The following is a 19,878-nucleotide window of genomic DNA, read 5'->3' on the forward strand; positions in this document are numbered from 1 at the left end:
ATGAAATGATGGAAAGAGCCATGGAATAGGAACTAGGCCGCCTGGGTCCTAATTCCAGACGTGTCGCTGACTTCATGCGTGACTACATGTTCTCAGTTTTCAAGCATGAAGCAGAAATAGATGACTTGAAGGTCTCTTCTAGAACTAAGATGCTAAATTTCAATAAGCTTTCTTTTTATACTGCTTCACACACCAGGACCTTTGAGTAACAGGTTTAAAAAAAATGTGTTCCATGGTGAGGATACTAAGAGCAATGGCACCCCACTCCAGTGCTCTTGCCTGGAAAATCCCGGGGATGGAGGAGCCTGGTGGGCTGCAGTCCATGGGGCCGCTAGAGTCGGGCATGCCTGAGCAACTTCACTTTCATGCATTGGAGAAGGAAATGGCAACCCACTCCAGTGTTCTTGCCTGGAGAATCCCAGGGACAGGGGAGCCTGGTGGGCTGCAGTCTATGGGGTCGCCCAGAGTTGGACACGACTGAAGCGACCTAGCAGCAGCAGCAGCAGCAGCAGCATACCCTTCCAAACATCCCCCTTCCCAGGAGTCCTAGGTTGGAACAGCCTCTGGGTCCCTAACTAGGTTAAGTGTTATGCTGAGGGCTCAATATCTATTATCTCCAACCTTCCTAGAAACTTAGAAAAGCAGCTATTTTTCTCATGTGGTAACTGTAAGTCACAGAGGGTCTGGCTAGTGTGCAGAAACGACTAGTCTGGCTGAGGATGTGAAGTGAAGGCTGGCTCATTCCAGAGTCAGAACTGCACCGCCATTGCAGACGAGGGAGAAGGTGGCTTTGTCTTTTAGCTACATCATGCGTTACACAGGTACCATTCATTTGTCTGCAGCAATCTGTCTGCCAGTGATAAAGAGCAAATGGTTCTGAAGATTTGTTAAAACAATATATATTCTGTTTATGTATTTCTACTATTTTGAAGTGCAAATGTAAAGTAAATCATACTGTAATGTAGATAAAATTTAGGAAGTTAATTTTAAAGGTATTAAATGTAAATTATTTTCTCTTACTTTTCATGGTAGAGAAATACATAAATGGTTCCTCCAGCTGCCATGAGCCAGATAAACCAACGCATATGAGATGCCAGGGGTCCAAGTTCACGGAGATTTAACCTAAAAACGTAAACATGACAACAGAGAACAGAAGTGATAAATGAAAGGAGTTCATACAACCTGTTTTCCTCTAGTCCTGAAAACGGAGAGAGAAGGTACGAGGATAAGACCAGAAAGAAAAAGCGCTCACCATGTGGTGGAGGTATTTGGGCAACTGGGGTCAAATTAATAACTGAAAGATAAAATTGTCGTTCAACCTTTAAGACTTAGAATCAGTTCCAGTGTGGTTTAAAACAGAACCAGCCGAAAGGAGACACGGGGAGGTGAGCCCCAGCGCACCGCGACCCGCGACTTTCCTGATGAGGTGGGCTGCTGCAGAGGCCACTCGCCTTGTCATTCTGGACTGCATCCCCGAGAGCAGACTGTTTACCAAGATTACTGAGAACAAAACCCTCAACCGGATCACACACACGCACACAATGGACACCTACTACACAGACCAAGTATCTCTGCCAAGAGAAAACGTCAGAAGAATTAGCCCAACATATGTCATGCGAGATATTTTGCTAGAATTTAACCATGGACTCCTGTGAAGCCTGAACTTAAAATGCTACAAATTCATCTGTACTAAATTCAGATTAAGAATAGAAAAAAATGTGATTCTGAATCACTATCACTACAAAATTAATATTTCCAAATGGAAAAGGTACCATCTGCGTATCAAAGACTTACATGTGAACAAACTGTTTACTGTAATATTTGTTTCCTCAGTCCACATTTAAATTTTTTATTTATTTTAAATTGAGGTATACTTCACAAAAGCCTCCAAGTATCCTCGCTCCAACATGATGCAGACCTATAATTTAGTAACAGGTACTGGGGAGAGACATCACTTACTTCTTACTACAACACATAATTAAGTTTCTTTTGAATGATGGATGCCACATTAGTCAGAATCCAGAGACTGGCTGTTTGTAATGACTATGGTAGTTGATGGCATAATATGAATTTCCGAGTGGTTAAAACTGGACCATACCGTGGTAGTGGAAAACTAATTTTTCTTTAATTATGGATTCAAAACAGCAAAAGACTCTATCTTGTCTATACCAAAAAGACAGGAAGAACCAGGACACTGAACTGAACACCAGGCATTTAAAATAGCTAACTAATTAGGCTAGCTCTCTTATTCATATAGCTGAAGAAATGAGAGACGCACTCCATATATAGTAGCTACTGCACTGTGAAGACAAGCAGTATGAATTTCAAAAGTTAGCTTGTTTTCTTTACATATATATTTATAGTGTTTCCATTTAAACAATTAGATGTCCAAGTATTCTGAGTAGCAAAAGCACAGAGAAAGAACATGGAAGGCATAGGGAACGTATTTCCAAAGTGAGCATGCTACCTGCACACGGCTTTGTAGCACCTCTCTCAACAGTCCAGTGCAGACATGTATTCTGAGCGTCAGCAACATTCTCTCCTTAAAATCTGCAATCTGACTCCAGCAAAGCAAAACGGGAAAGGAAAAAAACCCATGTCTGTATGCTTTTGGGGGTGGGGGGCAGGGACAGGAAGACAGGAGGGAAGAAAGACTGAGAAGTCTCTCATAGAAATCCTGTCTTCAGAAAGAGGAAAACTGTATCTTACCATGGAGCGTAAGACGCAGCGATGAAGAAATAGATGACCATTCTATCGCACATGTGAAAGCAATGCTCCACTGTCCTGTGGGGGGAAACGCATTAGACAAGTTTTCAGAAAATTTTAAGACTGGAAGTAGGGGCTATCACTCTGCTGTGCCTCAACTGCCACTCTTGTTCTTAGTTCTCATGGCATACATAAATGGGCTTTCAAAGCCACATGGCCTTTTTTTAATAAGATGAAGCCACAAATAAAAGCTTTATTATTAAATGACACATACCAAGGATCCTCTCCATGTAAGAACCCCACAACAATCAGAAACTCTGAAATTGTTAAACAATAACAAGCAAAATCTGTGCTTTCTGATGTTTTCCATTTCTTTTAGATCTTATCTAACAGGAAAATGAAGTTCCCCGAGGGCAGACCACCTCTCAACCCCTATCATGGTGCAGGGCACACACCCATGAGGGCTCAGGAAAATACTCCCTAAAGCCAGTTTTTAGAAGGTCTCTGAAGCAGCCTTTACTCCAAGCACCTTCATGCAGACAGTAAGTTGCAATAAAGCAAATTTAGAAACTAATTTAGGAACAGCAACGACACAAACAAAGGAGCAAAAAAAAGGTTATCTGCTGTCAAGAGGGTAGCCACCTGCGCTTCTAAGCAAGCTTTCTCCTTCTACAACTGGAGGGTCAGGAAGTGTACAACGATCTGGCTCCCTGAGGTCTATTCACAGAGCGGGTAAGACAGGATCTGCCCTTCACTGAGGGAACGTAAAAAGTACAGACGCACTGCACTGTCTTTAATCCACTTCCAGCCCAAGTGGTGGACACGACAGCTTGGTGGCTCACCAGCATTAGACTCGCCTCACCACACACACACAGCGGTGGCCAGGGCGGGCGAGGGTGTTCAGCCAGTCAGTGCTGGTCACTACGTTAATGTTCTCAAGCCTGACTGCCTTTCAGAATCGCCCGAGTCACAAACTCCAGGCCAGAAGATCCTGACTTAAGAGGGCTAGAAGATGAGGCAGAAGGTGGAGGGAAGAGGGGAATCTCTTAACTGCCTGGACGACTGTGATTCTGAGCCAGCTCTGGGCCTTGCTAATTCTGCTTTCCAGACGGTGGCAGCACCCAAAGTCAAGCTGCAGCTTGTTCAAGACCCACCCCCCAGGGACTACCCTGCCGGCCCAGGGCTGAGACTCCATGCTGCCAGCGCCCGGGGCCCGGGCGTGAGCCCTGGCGTGGGAACTAGAACCCCCCCCCCCCCCCCCCCCCGCCACAACTAAGAGTTCCTCTGTGGCAGCTAACACCTGGTGCAGCCAAAAAAAATAATAAATAAATTAAATATTTAAAAAATAAAACCCCACCACCCGCCTGACACTCACCCTCCTCACAGGTAAAACAGAAACAACAACATCTCTATCAGAGCATGTATGAGCATTACATGAGACCACGTAGCCATGTGATTAGCACAGCACCCAACACATAGTAGGTACTTAACCAATGCTCATTCCCTCCCCTCTTTTACTTAAATTAAGGATATACTGGGATATTTTTAAGAATGCAATTAAAATAAATAAATTAAAAAAAATTAATGCAGAGCAAAACTCCACCCATAGCTTAGGATTCCAGCAGTGCTATTCCAAGGTTCAAGAGAGACTGGTTTCTCTCACACCTTCTTCCCAGGCCTTGGCAGGGAGCCCCTGAATACTGAAGCAGGTACCTGCAACTCTTTTTACTGATTCAGAAATCTAAACAGCAAAGCCAAGTCAGACAAGGCAATCGCAGGCACTGCACTGTGCCAAAAAGATAATGAAGTGCTCTGGCCTCTGCGACAGTGTCCTGAAGAGTCAGGACAGGTACTTTTGAGGCTTGCTTCTGAGTGAGTCCCAGGGCTCCATCATGATTCAGCGCTGTGGTTTTATTTTAAGCTCAGGGAACTGTCAGCTTCTGGGTGAAGGTAGCAGACTACAAACTGTAAGCAATAACGTGAAGGGTGTGGTGGAAGAAAACCTCACGACAGGAGTCCGAGCACCTGGGGCGATCAGATTCTGCTGGTATCAATGACGGGCAAGTCAGGACGCTTCTCTGGGTCTCAGTTTCCCCAGGTGAAAATGATGGGGTTTGGATTAGATGCTCCTTAAGGATCCTTCTCAGAGAAGGCAATGGCACCCCACTCCAGTACTCTTGCCTGGAAAATCCCATGGACGGAGGAGCCTGGTGGGCTGCAGTCCATGGGGTCACTGAGGATCAGACACGACTTCACTTTCACTTTTCACTTTCATGCATTGGAGAAGGAAATGGCAACCCACTCCAGTGTTCTTGCCTGGAGAATCCCAGGGACAGGGGAGCCTGGTGGGCTGCCATCTATGGGGTTGCCTGGAGTCAGACACAACTGAAGTGACTTAGCAGCAGCAAGGAGCCTTCTGGTTTTAAACTCTGATCTTTAAATGTGAGGAAACTAATAATCATCTCATCACTAGCAGAATCCCAAATCCTGCTTTTAAATAAAACCTATCTTTTTAATGTTAGATTGTCCAAATAGCTTGAGATTTCTTTGAACATTCTGTAACACCAAAAATTACCTTCTAATATTACACTAAATCACTTTTGGTCTGCTCTAAATCCTCCTTTCTGGCCCTTAGGGGTTGTGTGGAATCCATTTCATAAGCAACTAAATAGTGTGCTCTACCTCTGTAGTCCCCCAAACTAACTCTTTTTACTCAAAGGATGATTGCTTTTATGTTCTTCTTGCTGGGAGGTGAGGGACCACTGTATTCTTTGGAAAGCATTTAATAGCTAATAAGCAGCAACATATGTGAGTTTTGTTTGAGTAGATACACTGGATCCAATTCTGAAAGCTGAACTTCGCAGAACAGTAGCCTGAGCTGTAATATACCTGCAGTAGCGGCAGTGATTCTAATTTTCAGTCATTCTCATACGCATCATCTCGTTCACCCATCACTACAGCCCACCAGCTGGGCATTACCATTCTCGTTTTAGTGATGAGGAAACTGAGGCTACATGAGGCTAGGCTGCAGGGATGGGACTGGAAAACCCAACTGATGAATCCAAGCCCAGGGTCCTGCCCACCACCCCGCAGCTGCAGTGCAGAACAGGCGTCGGGGTTCCACACTGTCAGTCCTAGGGAAGCAACGTGGGTTTGTTTGGTTGTTGGCTGGTTGGGTTTTATTTCGGCTGTGCAGCAAGGCTTGCAGGATCCCTAATCAGGGAATGAACCTGGGGCTCCAACAGTGAGGGTGCAGAGTCCTAACCAGTGAGCTGCCAGGGAATTCCCAGCCATGTGGTTTTGTCTGTCTTCTGAACAAAGATGCGCTTTTAAAAGATACACATGGGGGTCCTCAAACTCCTTCCAATCCACAGAAAATTTCCTGAACAATGGGACAGCTGAGTCCACCAGGAAGGGAAATGTCCACTCTTTGCCTCAGCTGCCCAAAGCATGCCGGCATGACAGGCCAACCTGAACCAATGATTCTGTGTGACCTGTTGAAACAGCTGCCATTCATGGTACCTTAAGTGACTCTTTTTCCATGCTACAATGTGAAATACTGTGGAAACGATGAAGAGGGCACAGAGGCCCATTCCATAAATCCAAGCTGTTATCTTTTCCCAGCAGTCATCAGAGAGCCGGTGAAGGAGGGCACTGCCCACAATGGCTGGAACAATGAGGAACTGAGAGAGAGGGAAAGAGAAATAAATATTCAGTAAAACGCTGAATTGAGAACTGTTAAAAATACCCAGGTTTACGAGGAACAACTTTAGGAAGGTCACTTTAAAACACTCATCTCCTTTCCCGGATAGTTAGAACAAGAACCAGATGAAGCTGATGTTTTGCTGCGCTGAGAACAGGTGCTATGACTAGGGCCCAGAGCCTCTGCCCACAAGTGGGGACACAGTCAGGCAACAAGATTACTCAACAGACGTCCTCTATCCTAATTTTGCTACCAAACACATACCCACATTTCCCAGGGATGACTTGATCTTTAGATAGTCTTTCCCGTTTCCTCAAAGTGCTACTGAAAGCCCAAATTTCAACAAAGGGTAACTAAATGAATCAAATCAGTGTGTATAACGCACATACCACACTCAAATCATCTGTCCAATCATATGTCCCCATTTCTAGTTGGGATGTCTACATTCCACCAGTTTGGGGGCTACTGTAGAATGAAAGCAGTGAAAAGGTCTTTGGGTTAGCTCATTTTCTGAGATTCATTTACCTATTTGGCTGTGCCAGATCTTGGTTGCAGCATGTGAGATCTAGTTTCCCAACCAAGGACTGAACTCAGGCGCCCTGCACTGGGAGGATGGAACCTCAGACATGGGGCCACCAGGGAAGTTCCCAGGTTATTTCATTTTTAACAGCACCTTTCAAGTAGACAAAGGTAATCCACTCCTACAGAGTCAAATGATTTTAAGAGACTAGAATCTTAAGGGGGAATTTTGCGTTTACACTATATTTTACACTACATATGGACGCAAAGTGCAAAGTCTAGTCATAACAGTATGACTAATAAACATTTTATAATAATAGAAATCGACAGAAGAAATAAACTACTTTATTAGATACCAGAATAAACATACCTGGCAAAGAATGCAAACTTTAGAAATCTCATCTACTTTTGTCTCCAACACCTGCGTTTTCTCTCTTGCAACAGAATATTAAATCCTCCAGATAGGATCAGCACTGAATTTCAATGCCGGTTACAATGGCTTAGAACAAAATGTGATAATTAAGGACAACAAAGTAAGTTTTTCATAAAACAAAATTTATTTTGAGATTATGTCCTTTCTAATTTCTTTTATGTTAAAGTATCTTCCTGTTAATGAAAATTAGATGGAAGTTTTTCGTTTTGTCGTTTTTAGAAATTTTAATGCTCTCTGGAATCCAAAAATCAGGGATACAGTTTAATAAGTTTAATAAGATGACATTTTCTGTTCTGAAAAAATTAATGTGTTATGTTTTGTCAGTTTTCCCTTAACTTTGGTTTATATAAGTGTTCCTGATGACCATCCAGGAGAGATAAACTAAAGGATTATTCAGGTCTATTTCAAGAAAATATTATTCTTAAAGGTGATCTGTGCATCTCAACAACCAAACAATTATATTTAAATGCTCAGTATTATGCTGAATAATAAGCACTTCACTGGTTACTTTTATAGGTCACTATTTTGAAAACTATCAGGACACTATTTTTCTAACTTTTATCAGTACTTTGCAGTTGGTAAATGGATACAATGATGGATATATACTGGAACAATAAGTGAAAGAAAAGGCCATAAGAGCTGTCATTCAAACTTTATATCCCTTATATCCTAATTCTGACCTAGATTTAAATACATACACACACACGCTTATTTTCTTAAGGGCCTGTGGACAGTTATCTTAAGAAATAACTTTACTTTTAGCTCTGTTAAATCCATCAGACATTCAGTTAAGAATAAAAAATGGAAACAACCCAAATGTCTATCAAAAGATGAGTGGATAAAGAAGGTGGGATATGTATAAACACACACACATACATACATATATACATACACACGCACATAACAGAATGTTACTCAGTCCTAAAAAAATGAAATATTGCCAATGTGCAGCAATATGGAGGGACCTAGAGATTATCATACTAAGTGAAGTAAGTCAAAGAAATATATGATATCATTTATATGTGAAATCTAAAAAATAAAATGGATGAATCTATATACAAAGCAGAAACAGACTCACAGACATGGAAAATAAACATGGCAGCCAAAGGGGAAGGGGGTGGGGGAAGGAAGGGGGATAAATTAGCACTATGGGATTAACAAATACACACTGCTAGACAAGACAGAAAAGCTCAAGTTTTACTGTATAGTGGAGGGAACTATATCCAATATCTTATAATAACCTATAATGAAAAAAGCTGGCTTAAAAGTCAACAGTCAAAAAATGAACATCATGGCATCTGGTCCCATCACTTCATGGCAAATAGAAGGAGAAAAAGTGGAAACAGGGACAGATTTTATTTTCTTGGTCTCAAAATCACTGCGGACAGTGAATGCAGTCATGATTTAAGACACTTGTGCCTTGGAAAGAAAGCTATGACGACTCTAGACAGTATTTAAAAGCAGAGACATCACTTTGCTGACAAAGGTCTGTATAATCAAGGCTATGGTTTTTCCAGTAGTCATGTATGGATGTCAGAGTTGGACCATAAAGAAGGCTGAGCACTGAAAAATAGATGCTTTCAAACCGCGGTACTGGGTAAGACTCTTCAGAGTCCCTTATACTGTAAGGAGATCAAACCAGTCAATCCTAAAAGAAATCAATCCTGAATATTCATTGGAAGGACTGATGCTGAAACTGAAGCTGCAATACCTTGGCTACCTGATGCGAAGAGCCAACTCATTGAAAAAGCCCTGATGTTGGGAAGACTAAAGGGCAAGGAAGAGTGGCAGAGGATGAGACAGCCAGACGGCATCACTGACTCAACGGACATGAGTGTGAGCAAACTCTGGGAGACAGTGAAGGACAGGGAAACCATGGGGTCACAAGGAGTCAGACACGACTTAGTGACGGAACAACAACAAATGAAAAGTAATCAGAAAAATGTATATGTATGTATATACAAAGAAACTGTCATAATATTTTAAATCAACTACACTTCAATTAAAAAAAAGACTAAAAGATGGCTATCTAGAAAGTACAGCTAACAATCAAATTAGGCTGTGCATGACTCTAAACATTTTGACCCTCTGGTGTTGTGAAGCTCACTTCACAAAGTGTGTGTCATTAATGCAAAGACAGGGGTCAGCTCAAGTCTAGAGAATTTCCCCAAATCCTTCCTGCCCTGAGAATCTAAGCCACAGGTCCAGGGAGACTGTCCAGTAGTGAGGTTACTCCAAATTTCATTACTGAAGAAGCCCTTTAACGGAATCCAGGGCAGGCATGTACAAACAGAGTAGGCAGGAACTCTTTTCTGAAGAAAAAATATTCAGCAAGATTTCAGCATTTTAATTATTTACATAAAAATCTTTTGAGCACCTAAAGAAAAAGGACAGTGATAAAAGAGAATAACATTTTGATACCACGAATAACACTTGAATTCTACTACTATAATACTAGGGGCATGGCAACCCACTCCAGTGTTCTCGCTTGGAGAATTCCACGGACAGAAGAGCCCGGTGGGCTTCAGTCCATGGAGACTCAGAGAGTGGGACACAACTGAGCGACTAACACTTTGCCTTCACTTCTCTATAATACACAGAACTAATACTTGAGAAAGTTCGATTTCTGCTAAGCAATGACCAGACAGCACTGTTCCACCAGAGTTCAAGGGAATCTACCAAAAACTAGCTTATTTCAGGTTTACTTGGCATCACGTTCCTTTATAGAAATCAGACTATTCTTTGCAGAAGGGGCTTAAAGAAATGAAAAGGCACAACTTGAATTCAAGCAAATTTTATTCCAGTAATATTTATGTGTAACCTACCTACATATTATACTAACACTGTCTAAGATAACTGAATTAGCCTGTTCTAAACACTCTTCACTAAAGAGATAAATTGATCTACTCTATCTCTTATCTTCAGACTATAGACCAGCCACCATTTTCCCCTCAAAAAATTTCACTGGGTGCAATTTTCAAGGGGAATAATGAAATCATAGATAAAAGGAAGTTTATAATGACACAAGAAAATGCCAATAAAATGAAATCAATAGGGCAACTATGAAAATACACACATAAACACAAACCCTGGGCTTCCCTGGTGGGTCAGATGGTAAAGAGTCTGCCTGCAATGCGGGAGACCTGAGTTCAGTCCCTGGGTCAGAACGATCCCCTGGAGAAGGAAAAGGCAACCCACTCCAGTATTCTTGCCTGGAAAATTCCATGGACGGAGGAGTCTGGCGGGCTACAGTCCATGGGGTCACAAAGAGTCGGATATGACTGAGCAACTTCACTTTCTAGGTAGTTTTGCTTTTCTTATGTATTCTTCAGTATTTTCCATTTTTCTTAAAATGAACATGCTTTGCTTTTAGAAGGAAGAAAAAACTGAATTCAGGAATTAAACTTTTCTTTTACAGTAAGGACTAACATCTGCCCTGAGAAGAAATGACGATCGTGGGGATGGGAAGGATGTGGCTACCTGTTTTAGGAGATCACTGAGGGGAAAAAAATCTTTCTCAGCACATGGTGAACACTTCTTGCTAAATGGACACAGCTGACTGTCTTGAAAAGGTAATTTATTTCACTCTAGGGGTGACAGTCTTTATAAATAATTTCCTTTGGTTTTTCTTATAACTAAACACTTATTTTCTTTCAAAGAAGGTCTTATCTGAGAAGGCAAATTCAGGATCAACAGAGCTGACTGTAGGTCAGAGCACTCAAAGTATCCGACAGGCTCACAGTTTCTGGTGACACGACCTAGTACTGATACGAGGTCAAGAAAGGTCACAGGGATGGCTGAACCGGCTTGACGGGGTTGAGATTAAGAGATGATCGCCCTTTCTTCCCACCAGAGCGCTCGGGAAGCACGGAAAAGGCAGGAAGCTTGTACTCACTGCATGCGTGTAACAGTTAGCAGCGTGTTCGTAACAAGTCGGCTTGTAGCGGCCATTGGCAGGGGCCCGGTGGTTCATGAACCTGTAGAGACACAGACATCCCGTGAGAAAAGCTCGGAGCGTGTAAAGAACGGTGGGAAAGCTCGTCAGAGTTTGCCTGGTCTATTCTAACTGAAGAGCTGACTGCTGGAAATACCTAGTTACTGGAACAAAACCGAAGCCACAGAGCTGTTGTAAACTGAACCAAAGCCTTGGTCTAAAGTGCATGCCCTAGTTAACCGGATTCAATATTCTTTCCGTTCATTCAAAAAAAACCTTCTACCAACCAAAAGCAAACAAAGCTCATATCTATCCCCTTCAACTGGCACCCTTCAACTGGGATACTTTAAAAAAAAAAAAAAAAAGGCACAACCAAATCTGAAAAAAAAAAAAAAAAATCAAGGTCATTTTCCTAAACTTTACAAATACCAGTAACCAACATTTAACATGAATTCAATGCATTTGAAAGTTCCTATTTTCTCTCTCAAAATGTATAAAGCTTTATACATGTAGATCTTTAAATGTTCCATCCCATTATTAGCAGGGCTGCCAAACTAGTTTCCCTGTATTGCATTACCTGCTCCGGCATCAGACAGCTTAAATAAATGACACTTGGCTGCCTCCAGGCCACTTGAAACAAGAGGTTCATTTTCACCTGCATTCTTCCTGAATTAAAAGAGTTTGCTTCAAAATCTAAATATGTGACCAGTGCCTGACACATTGGCCAGAACTTTCACATGTGCCTGTGCTTAGTCGTGTCTCTTGTGACCCCATGCACTGTAGCCCTCAGGCTCCTCTGTCCATGGAATTTTCCAGGCAAGAATACTGGGGCAGGTTGCCAGGATCTTCCCAACCCAGGGACTGAACCCACGTCTCTTGCCTCTCTTGTACTGGCAGGCGAACTGTTTATCACTGAGCCACCTGGGAAGCCCTAAAGTGTATCTAAACACCAACATTTGGCATGTGTCCCTGACCTGCCTCCTGAGAAACCTGCATGCAGGTCAGGAAACAACAGTTAGAACTGGACATGGAACAACAGACTGGTTCCAAATAGGAAAAGGAGTACGTCAAGGCTGTATATTGTCACCCTGCTTATTTAACTTCTATGCAGAGTACATCATGAGAAACGCTGGGCTGGAAGAAGCACAAGCTGGAATCAAGATTGCCGGGAAAAATATCAATAACCTCAGATATGCAGATGACACCACCCTTATAGCAGAAAGTGAAGAGGAACTAAAAGCCTCTTGATGAAAGTGAAAGAGGAGAGTGAAAAATTTGGCTTAAAGCTCAACATTCAAAAAACAAAGATCATGGCATCTGGTCTCATCACTTCATGGCAAACAGATGGGGAAACAGTGGAAACAGTGTCAGACTTTATTTTTTGGGGCTCTAAAATCACTGCCAAGGGTGACTGCAGCCATGAAATTAAAAGACGCTTACTCCCTGGAAGGAAAGTTATGACCAACCTAGACAGCATATTCAAAAGCAGAGACATTACTTTGCCAACAGAGGTCCACCTAGTCAAGGCTATGGTTTTTCCAGTGGTGATTTATGGATGTGAGAGTTGGACTGTGAAGAAAGCTGAGCACTGAAGAATTGATACTTTTGAACTGTGTTGTTGGAGAAGACTCTTGAGAGTCCCTTGGACTGCAAGGAGATCCAATCAGTCCATTCTAAAGGAGATCAGTCCTGGGAGTTCATTGGAAGGAGTGATGCTGAAGCTGAAACTCCAGTACTTTGGCCACCTCATGCGAAGAGCTGACTCACTGGAAAAGACTGTGATGCTGGGAAGGATTGGGGGCAGGAGGAGAAGGGGACGACAGAGGATGAGATGGCTGGATGGCATTACCGACTCAATGGACATGAGTTTGAGTGAACTCCGGGAGCTGGTGATGGACAGGGAGGCCTGGTGTGCTATTATTCATGGGGTCGCAAAGGGTCGGACACAACTGAGAGACTGAACTAAACTGAACTGATGGTCTATACCATACAGATAGACATATGTCCATGTTCCATTCCCTCTCTGGGCTAATTTTGTGGCAACAGGCAAAGCAGTGCAAAGCTCCAGTACCACTGGGCATGAAAGAGAAACAGCTGCCTTCTACTTCAGTGTGTGGGTGAGGATCCCCCAGCCCTAGTTCACACCCCTGCCATGTTTGACCAAGGAGTCTGGTTTAATCTGTGTGTTCTTTGGAAGGAGTGAGATATAAGCTCAGGAAGATAAAAAGGCAGCTGTCTGAAAGAAGCAGATGCAGAGAACACAGTGGTAAGAAAGCCCTGCTGGCTTTCAGGTCTGAGAGCCCTGCTGGCTTTCAGGTCTGAGCATTCAAGCAGCACTCCTGGGCCTGGGGCCTGCAAGATGTCAACAGGCTTTACACAATAGTGTAGGTTTTTGCTTGAGTTAGTTTAAGGGGGTGTGGGTAGGAGGCGGAGACTTTGTTACTCATCACTAATGAGATCTGACTAGTAATGTCTTATCAATTAACATGATGGAAAAACGGTACCAGGCTAAACCAAATGGCACAGACAGGTTGCCAAAAACAGACTAAAACATGTGGCCAAGCAATTCCAAACAGTGTCCGGTTTATGAACAAAAGACCAGCCAACACTTTCTCCTCGAATTAAAGAAGGGCCTGGTATCCCTAGAGCAAATGAGTAAAGATCAAGTGGCAGGCCCTGCCAACCCAATATAGAAAGTTCGAGCGGAAGATCCCCTAGGGAATGGATCTGGCACTATGAAGACACCTTCCCTGGAATACCAATGGGCAGATACCTAACCGCCATGCAAAAGATACACATACTGAATAGGATTCATCACATGGCTTGGAAACTGTTAGAGAGAAATGTACAGTTAACAGCTTCAGAATTATTCCAAGATACTCTCACACGTAGATAAAGAAATCTTTTCTCCCCTGACAATCCTTTAAATAATTTCACTAATTTCCTAAGGGACTAGAGTGTTGCTATACGGCAGTTATTAGTAAAAAGGAAAATAATTACACTCTTGGGAAGGAGGCTTTAAAAGTGTCCCCAGCATTCAAGGGCCTACCAGATGATCAGCCTGAGACATAACGACAGGGTATGGGGTAAGTAAGTAGCATACCCCATTAGGAATTGTAAAGGGTAAAGAGTAAGGCTCCACGGTGGCTGAGGGTAGATTAAATTGCAAGCACTCTGTGCAGGGCACGCTCAGGAGGGTTTGTCCACCCACCACCAGCCTGCAGGCTAAAATAGCAATTTGTATCTCTGGCAGCCCAATCTAAAAATAGTCAGGCTATAACACAGAGACAGGGATAGACTTTAAAAGCAAGGAAGCGGAGTGGCCATGTGTTTAACATGTTTGTGCCCACCTGGAATCACTCAGGTTAAAAATAAACTCAGAAGTTGCAGAGAAAAATATTCCTCCCATGTGACTTAAGGTAGTTTCTCTTTAAGGGTAGGGGCAAGATTCTGGCAATAAGGAAAGGGAAGAGCAAGTATGCCAGGCACCGTCTGGGGCCCCATGGGATGGCACATGGTTCTGCCAGGAAATTTACATTTTTCCATTTCTCTCTGATACAATCATGTCTCCCATTGCCTCCTGAAGAAATCATTATGAAGAAATTAGTCACCCAAGACCTACATGAAAAGCAGATGTAAAATGCAAATAACCGCCTCCCCCCTCCACACTGAGGCTATTCTCTTTGCCCCAAAAAGAATGAGAAAGGGTCTCAAGAGTTATGGGAAACAGCACCCACTTAGGCAAGACACCTCCACTTAAAGCAAAGCCATCCTGATGGTCATCCAATGCTAGAAAACATTCTAACAGTGGGTGTGTTGCCCATGCCACAACAACAGAAGCCCCCCAACCAAGTGTCACAACTAGAGAAAGCCAAAGCGTGCATGCTAAGTCACTTCAGTTGTCCGGACTCTGTGACTCTATAGACCATAGCCCGCCAGGCTCCTCTGTCCATGGGATTCTCCAGGCAAGAATACTGGAGTGGGTCGCCGTGTCCTCCTCCAGGGCATCTTCCTGACCCAGAGACTGAACCCGTGTCTCTTAGGTTTCCTGCACTGGTAGGTGGGTTCTTTACCAGTAGTGTCTCATGGGAAGCCTGGAGGAAGCCCCTGTGCCTCAAGAAAGCGCGCACATGCTACAGTGAAGATACTGCACAGCCTCCCCACCATCACCGCAAAGTTTTAGTCCAAAACAGTGCCTAAGGTCTGAAGGCAAATCCGCAACGCACCATCAGACCGCAGAGCCTGAAATCAAATCTCAGACGTTGTCCTAAATTCCTCTGTGTTTCCCCATACTCCAAATACAAGTACTGTCTGTGCTATCTTCAAAATATATTCCCAAACAGTCCCAGTCTCCACAGTTTCAAAGTTACTATCTTAAATCAAGACATCGACTCCTCTGGTCTGTAAACAAAGGCTCTGGTCTCCCTGCCTGCCCGCACATGGACTCTCTTCTTTACCCAGCAGCCACGAGTCTGTTAACACCAGATCATGTCACACGTTAAGCCCAGCTTAAAACCTGTCTGGCTTCCCAAAGTGCTTGGGAACAGGGCCTTCTCTGCAGGCCACAAGCCGTCCCAACTTCTCCAGCCGGGGGCTCCCTTCCTCTCCTCTCCCCCTCAGGCCAATCACAGCCTTTCTGCTCCTCCAACCAACCAGGCCTGATCTGACTCAGAGCATCTGTGTTTGCTGTTTATGTCTGCCCAGAACATTCTCCTCCAGTGTGCCCAGCTCTCCTCTCATCTGTCAAACTCGGCTCAACCATCCTACCTAAAGTATCCATTCAGCAGAGCCCGTATCATAATTAGTAAGAACTGGACTTTTTGAACTTGTTTATTTCATCTTCCCCCACTGTAAAGTGAATTCCATGAAGGCTGCCTTGTCTATCTTTTCATTTCCAGTCCCAACACAAAGTCCAGCTGATTGTTGGAGATTAATAAATAAGTGTTGAATGAGAACAAAAAGACAGACATTTTGCCTGCTGTTGAAGCATTTTATTATCCTAACAGAGAGATCCTGTCGTCAGTTAGTTTCACTGGGGATTTCTGTATGCAACAAAAACAGGCAGTCTTAGACCCAAGAGAATCCTCAATCTTGTGAGAACAAAATGGACAAAGGACAAGACCATGAACATTTCAGGGGCTCCTTCAACATCATTCGATGGGGCAACAGAACTGATCCCTACATAGAACCCTACTATTAATATTAGCTGTCCTGTATGAATAAGCATGATGTCTAGGAAAAAGTGTCTGCGGCCAGAGGTCGTGATAGTGGTGGCAGACACTTAATTACTAAGTAAGGGAAATGGCACAAATAAAGAAACAACTTCAGTGTTCACTGAATCGGTGTATGATTCGATGCTCTGAGAACCTGGAACGAAAAGGCAACAGGCGGCACTGCAACACTTCCTAATGCTTCAGAATAAGACCCCTTACCACACACTCGATTTGAAACTAACCAGTTTCAAATCACCAGGCTGGAGCTAAGGAAAGCAGTATCCTTTTCCTTGGATTTCTGGCTGCCAGGCTAGAGAAACGAGCACACACCAACAGCACACTTTAGAAGCTCTGGGTTCTAGGCCTCTGTGCTATCGCACAGATGTGTGTAGGCGGGGAGACAGAGGCAAATGGCTGCATGAGTGGTGGAAAGGGACATGAACCCTCTGTCTGCCCCGTTCTAGCTGTGTGATGATGGCAGGCTCTCTTTTATTCTCTAAAGCTCTTCTATTAAATGGGTAAAAAGTTTGCCTTTCAGGGTTACAGTTAGGGATGAGATGAGTTACCTACAAATACCCAGCTACTGCCTGGCACCAATAGGCACTCAATAAATGTCAGCAAGTATTCTAATCAGTCAGAGATGCTGTGAAAGGGAGAGAATGACTCTGTGCAGTGTGGAGGTGGAATCAAGTGTAAAAGGGATACAGCACAAAAGATAAAAGGCGTCCCAGTAGGATTTTTCACATCCTAAGATTTTGGAGAAGCCATGCCTGCATAAAGCCCTCCACTTACTACACCAGGTTAGGCATCCTTACAGCTCTTCTCCACATGGCAGAGCTCTGGAAGTTGATCCAAAGCCACAGTGACCGCCAAGTTTCCATTATGAACAAACCAGCAGGGTGTTCAAGTTTTCTTATAAGTTAGACATAGCCACAAAGGATGGCCTAATGAAATGTTTTTACTGCAGTCAAATGCTCTTCAATGGAGTCCTGGTGGATCTATCAGAAGGAACACATGGGGTCAAAGATAAGTGTGTTCCTCTCTCTAGTTCCTCTGTCATTTACAACCTGTAACTTTCCTAAATGCGCACAAGATGGATAACAAACACAGCTTTCAAGAGGTGCAGAACAGTACTCTCAGTATGTTAATGTATAGACCACAATATACTACTTATTTGCAGACTTTATTTCTAAGTTCAAATTGATTTATAGAAATATCTTTCCAAACAAGAAATTATGGGATCATTCATTCTGCAAAGAAAATCAGGGCAGGTCTAGATGTCATCAAGGAAATAACTTAAATATCCACTGACATTGTGCAGTTGCTGCGGAAATTACAATGTCTATGCTATACCGAAAGAAAATGCCTGTATTTTTAATTTTTAAATGAATGGAGTAGAGCGCAAAATCACATTACAACTGTGATAATAAGAACTGGACAGATCAGTGTCCAGCAAAAAAGAAGAGTTCAATCAGCTGAGATGGTAGGATCTTAAATAAAGATGTGCTTGTTTCTCATTTCTCTTAATACTGCTAATGTTTGCTCAACAAACAATAACACAAGTCCCTTTTTTTCCTTCTTTTTCAGGAGAAAACCTAGAAGGATAGAAAAGAAATAGAACTCTTTAATCTAACAAAAACCGGTAAATGCACAGAAGACTGCCACTGTTCCCGGAAAACAGGAAGAGCACAGATGTGCAGAGAAGTAAAACCAAATTAAACAAACCACACATACAGGGTTTTGCCAGCCATTGCTGAACCTGGTGTTACATCCTCCCTTAAAGCCCCTCCAGTCCTCATGGCTGACTTCATGTTCTAAAGCCGGAACATCACGGTTCCTTTTTGCCTTCGGAAGAACTGATATGATGTTCCCATTAGGCGAACACTGCCAGGCATTCAACACACTGAGTGATAAGCAATGTTCAAAAGTTAATCCAAGTCTTCACCCTGATCACCCCAACCCTCCCTGTGCAAATGTCGCTCTGGAGAAGGATGAGACCAGCAGAATAGGCAGAGACGGTTTCTAGGGATTCAAGCATCGGAAAGGAAAAAAACAAAGCGTACTTCAAAATCTTGTAATAAAAAGCAATGCCTAAAAACGCAACAAAAACCTTCAGAGATTTCATGCTTTTTTTTTTTTTTTTTTCAAATTCTACTGCACACTAACCTAGCCTGCTCAGGGTGAAGGCCTGGGAGTGGGGATGCCTGCCTGATTCAGACAAAGGGATGGAGAGTTACCACAAACACACGAGAGGTGAACTTTCACCCACTTACACGAAAGAGAATTAGGGGGGAAAAAAAAAAACCCGCAGAGCTTCCTCTCGAATTATGCCCAGCCTCCATTCATTGCTAGATGGCAGGGACCTGGAGTCAGGATTAAGGCCACGGTGTCTCCCCAGGCTGGCGTTCCCACCGGCTCTCCAGCCAAACAGCTTCCGGGGGGGCCTCCTCGGTTCCTCGTTCTCAGGCGCCTCAACTGCAGGTTTTACCGCCCAGAAGCTAACCTGCCCCGGCGCGGTGACCCAAAATAGCACACGCTGGGGCTCTAAGCCCGAGAACCCCGCAGGCAAGGCTAAACCGGCGGAGCCTGCCTCAGTTTCCCCCACCGCACGGCCGTTCAAAGACAAGTGCCGGAAACCCCCAGCACCCGTGCGGGGCAACCTGGCTCGGGTCCGGGCGCCTCGGGGGTCCCCCAAGCCTGGTAAGGGGTGCAGGCCAAGGCTGGGGTCGGAAGATCGGGGCCGGTGCCCGCGGCTGGCGTTCAGGTCCCCGGAGCAAGCGAGAGGCTGTCCCTGCAGGGCAAAGCTAGGCGGGCAACGGACGCCCCGGGGAAGGCAGCCGGGGTCCGAGGGCTGGGGACTACAGCCTGCAGCGAGCAGCGGGAACCCGGGCCGGCGCGAGACCCGCTCCCGGAGCGGGGGCGCCCGGGGACGGCTGGGCGGGGAGCCCCGGGAGCACGAGAGGAGGACCGGGCGGGGCGCCGGGCCCCCCACGGGCGGAGGCGGGCCCGGGACCCGGTGCCGGCGCAGGCGGCGGGCCCGGGGCGCTGCCCTCTCACCGCTGGAATCGACTCTGGAACCGCATCGATGCTCCTGCTCCTCCGCGGGGGCTGCGAGCTCCGTCTCGTCAGCGCCGGCGTCCGAGCGCGCGGCCCGCAGGAGCTGGGGTGGCTCCGGGGGCCGCCGCGGGCCCGGCGGACCGCTGGACCGGGCAGCGCAGACGGGGCCGGGCCGGGGGTCGGGACCGGGCCAGAGCCAGACGGGGTGCCTAGGGGCGGGAGGGCGGCCCTTAAACGGCCCGGCCGCCTCCCGCCACCTCCCGCCGCCCGGCCCTGCCGCCCCCGGCAGGGAGGCCCCGCCCCGCCCGGCGCC

At 44.8% G+C, this 19,878-nt stretch overlaps 1 protein-coding gene across 5 annotated transcripts in view; it reads right to left on the reverse strand.

Annotated features, from left to right (window-relative positions):
• The window catches only part of MMD (monocyte to macrophage differentiation associated), a 40,380-nt gene extending 20,528 nt beyond the window's left edge, over positions 1–19,852 (reverse strand). For 4 of the 5 annotated variants that reach the window (XM_060395096.1, XM_042255240.2, XM_012185134.4 and 1 more), the window contains exons 1-5: positions 19,566–19,852; positions 11,257–11,338; positions 6,229–6,389; positions 2,710–2,784; positions 1,021–1,122 (exon numbers count right to left, since the gene is read on the reverse strand). In XM_060395096.1, the coding sequence (XP_060251079.1) occupies positions 1,021–1,122; positions 2,710–2,784; positions 6,229–6,389; positions 11,257–11,338; positions 19,566–19,591 (446 nt within the window). In that variant the 5' untranslated portion in view covers positions 19,592–19,852. Of the gene's footprint in view, positions 1–1,020; positions 1,123–2,709; positions 2,785–6,228; positions 6,390–10,573; positions 10,728–11,256; positions 11,339–19,565 lie in introns of those variants that run through there. The other variant, XM_060395094.1, reaches the window with a different exon arrangement.
• Positions 19,853–19,878: the final 26 nt, after the last annotated feature.

This window comes from Ovis aries, chromosome 11 (assembly GCF_016772045.2).
Source record: "Ovis aries strain OAR_USU_Benz2616 breed Rambouillet chromosome 11, ARS-UI_Ramb_v3.0, whole genome shotgun sequence".
Classification (NCBI taxonomy): domain Eukaryota; kingdom Metazoa; phylum Chordata; class Mammalia; order Artiodactyla; family Bovidae; genus Ovis; species Ovis aries.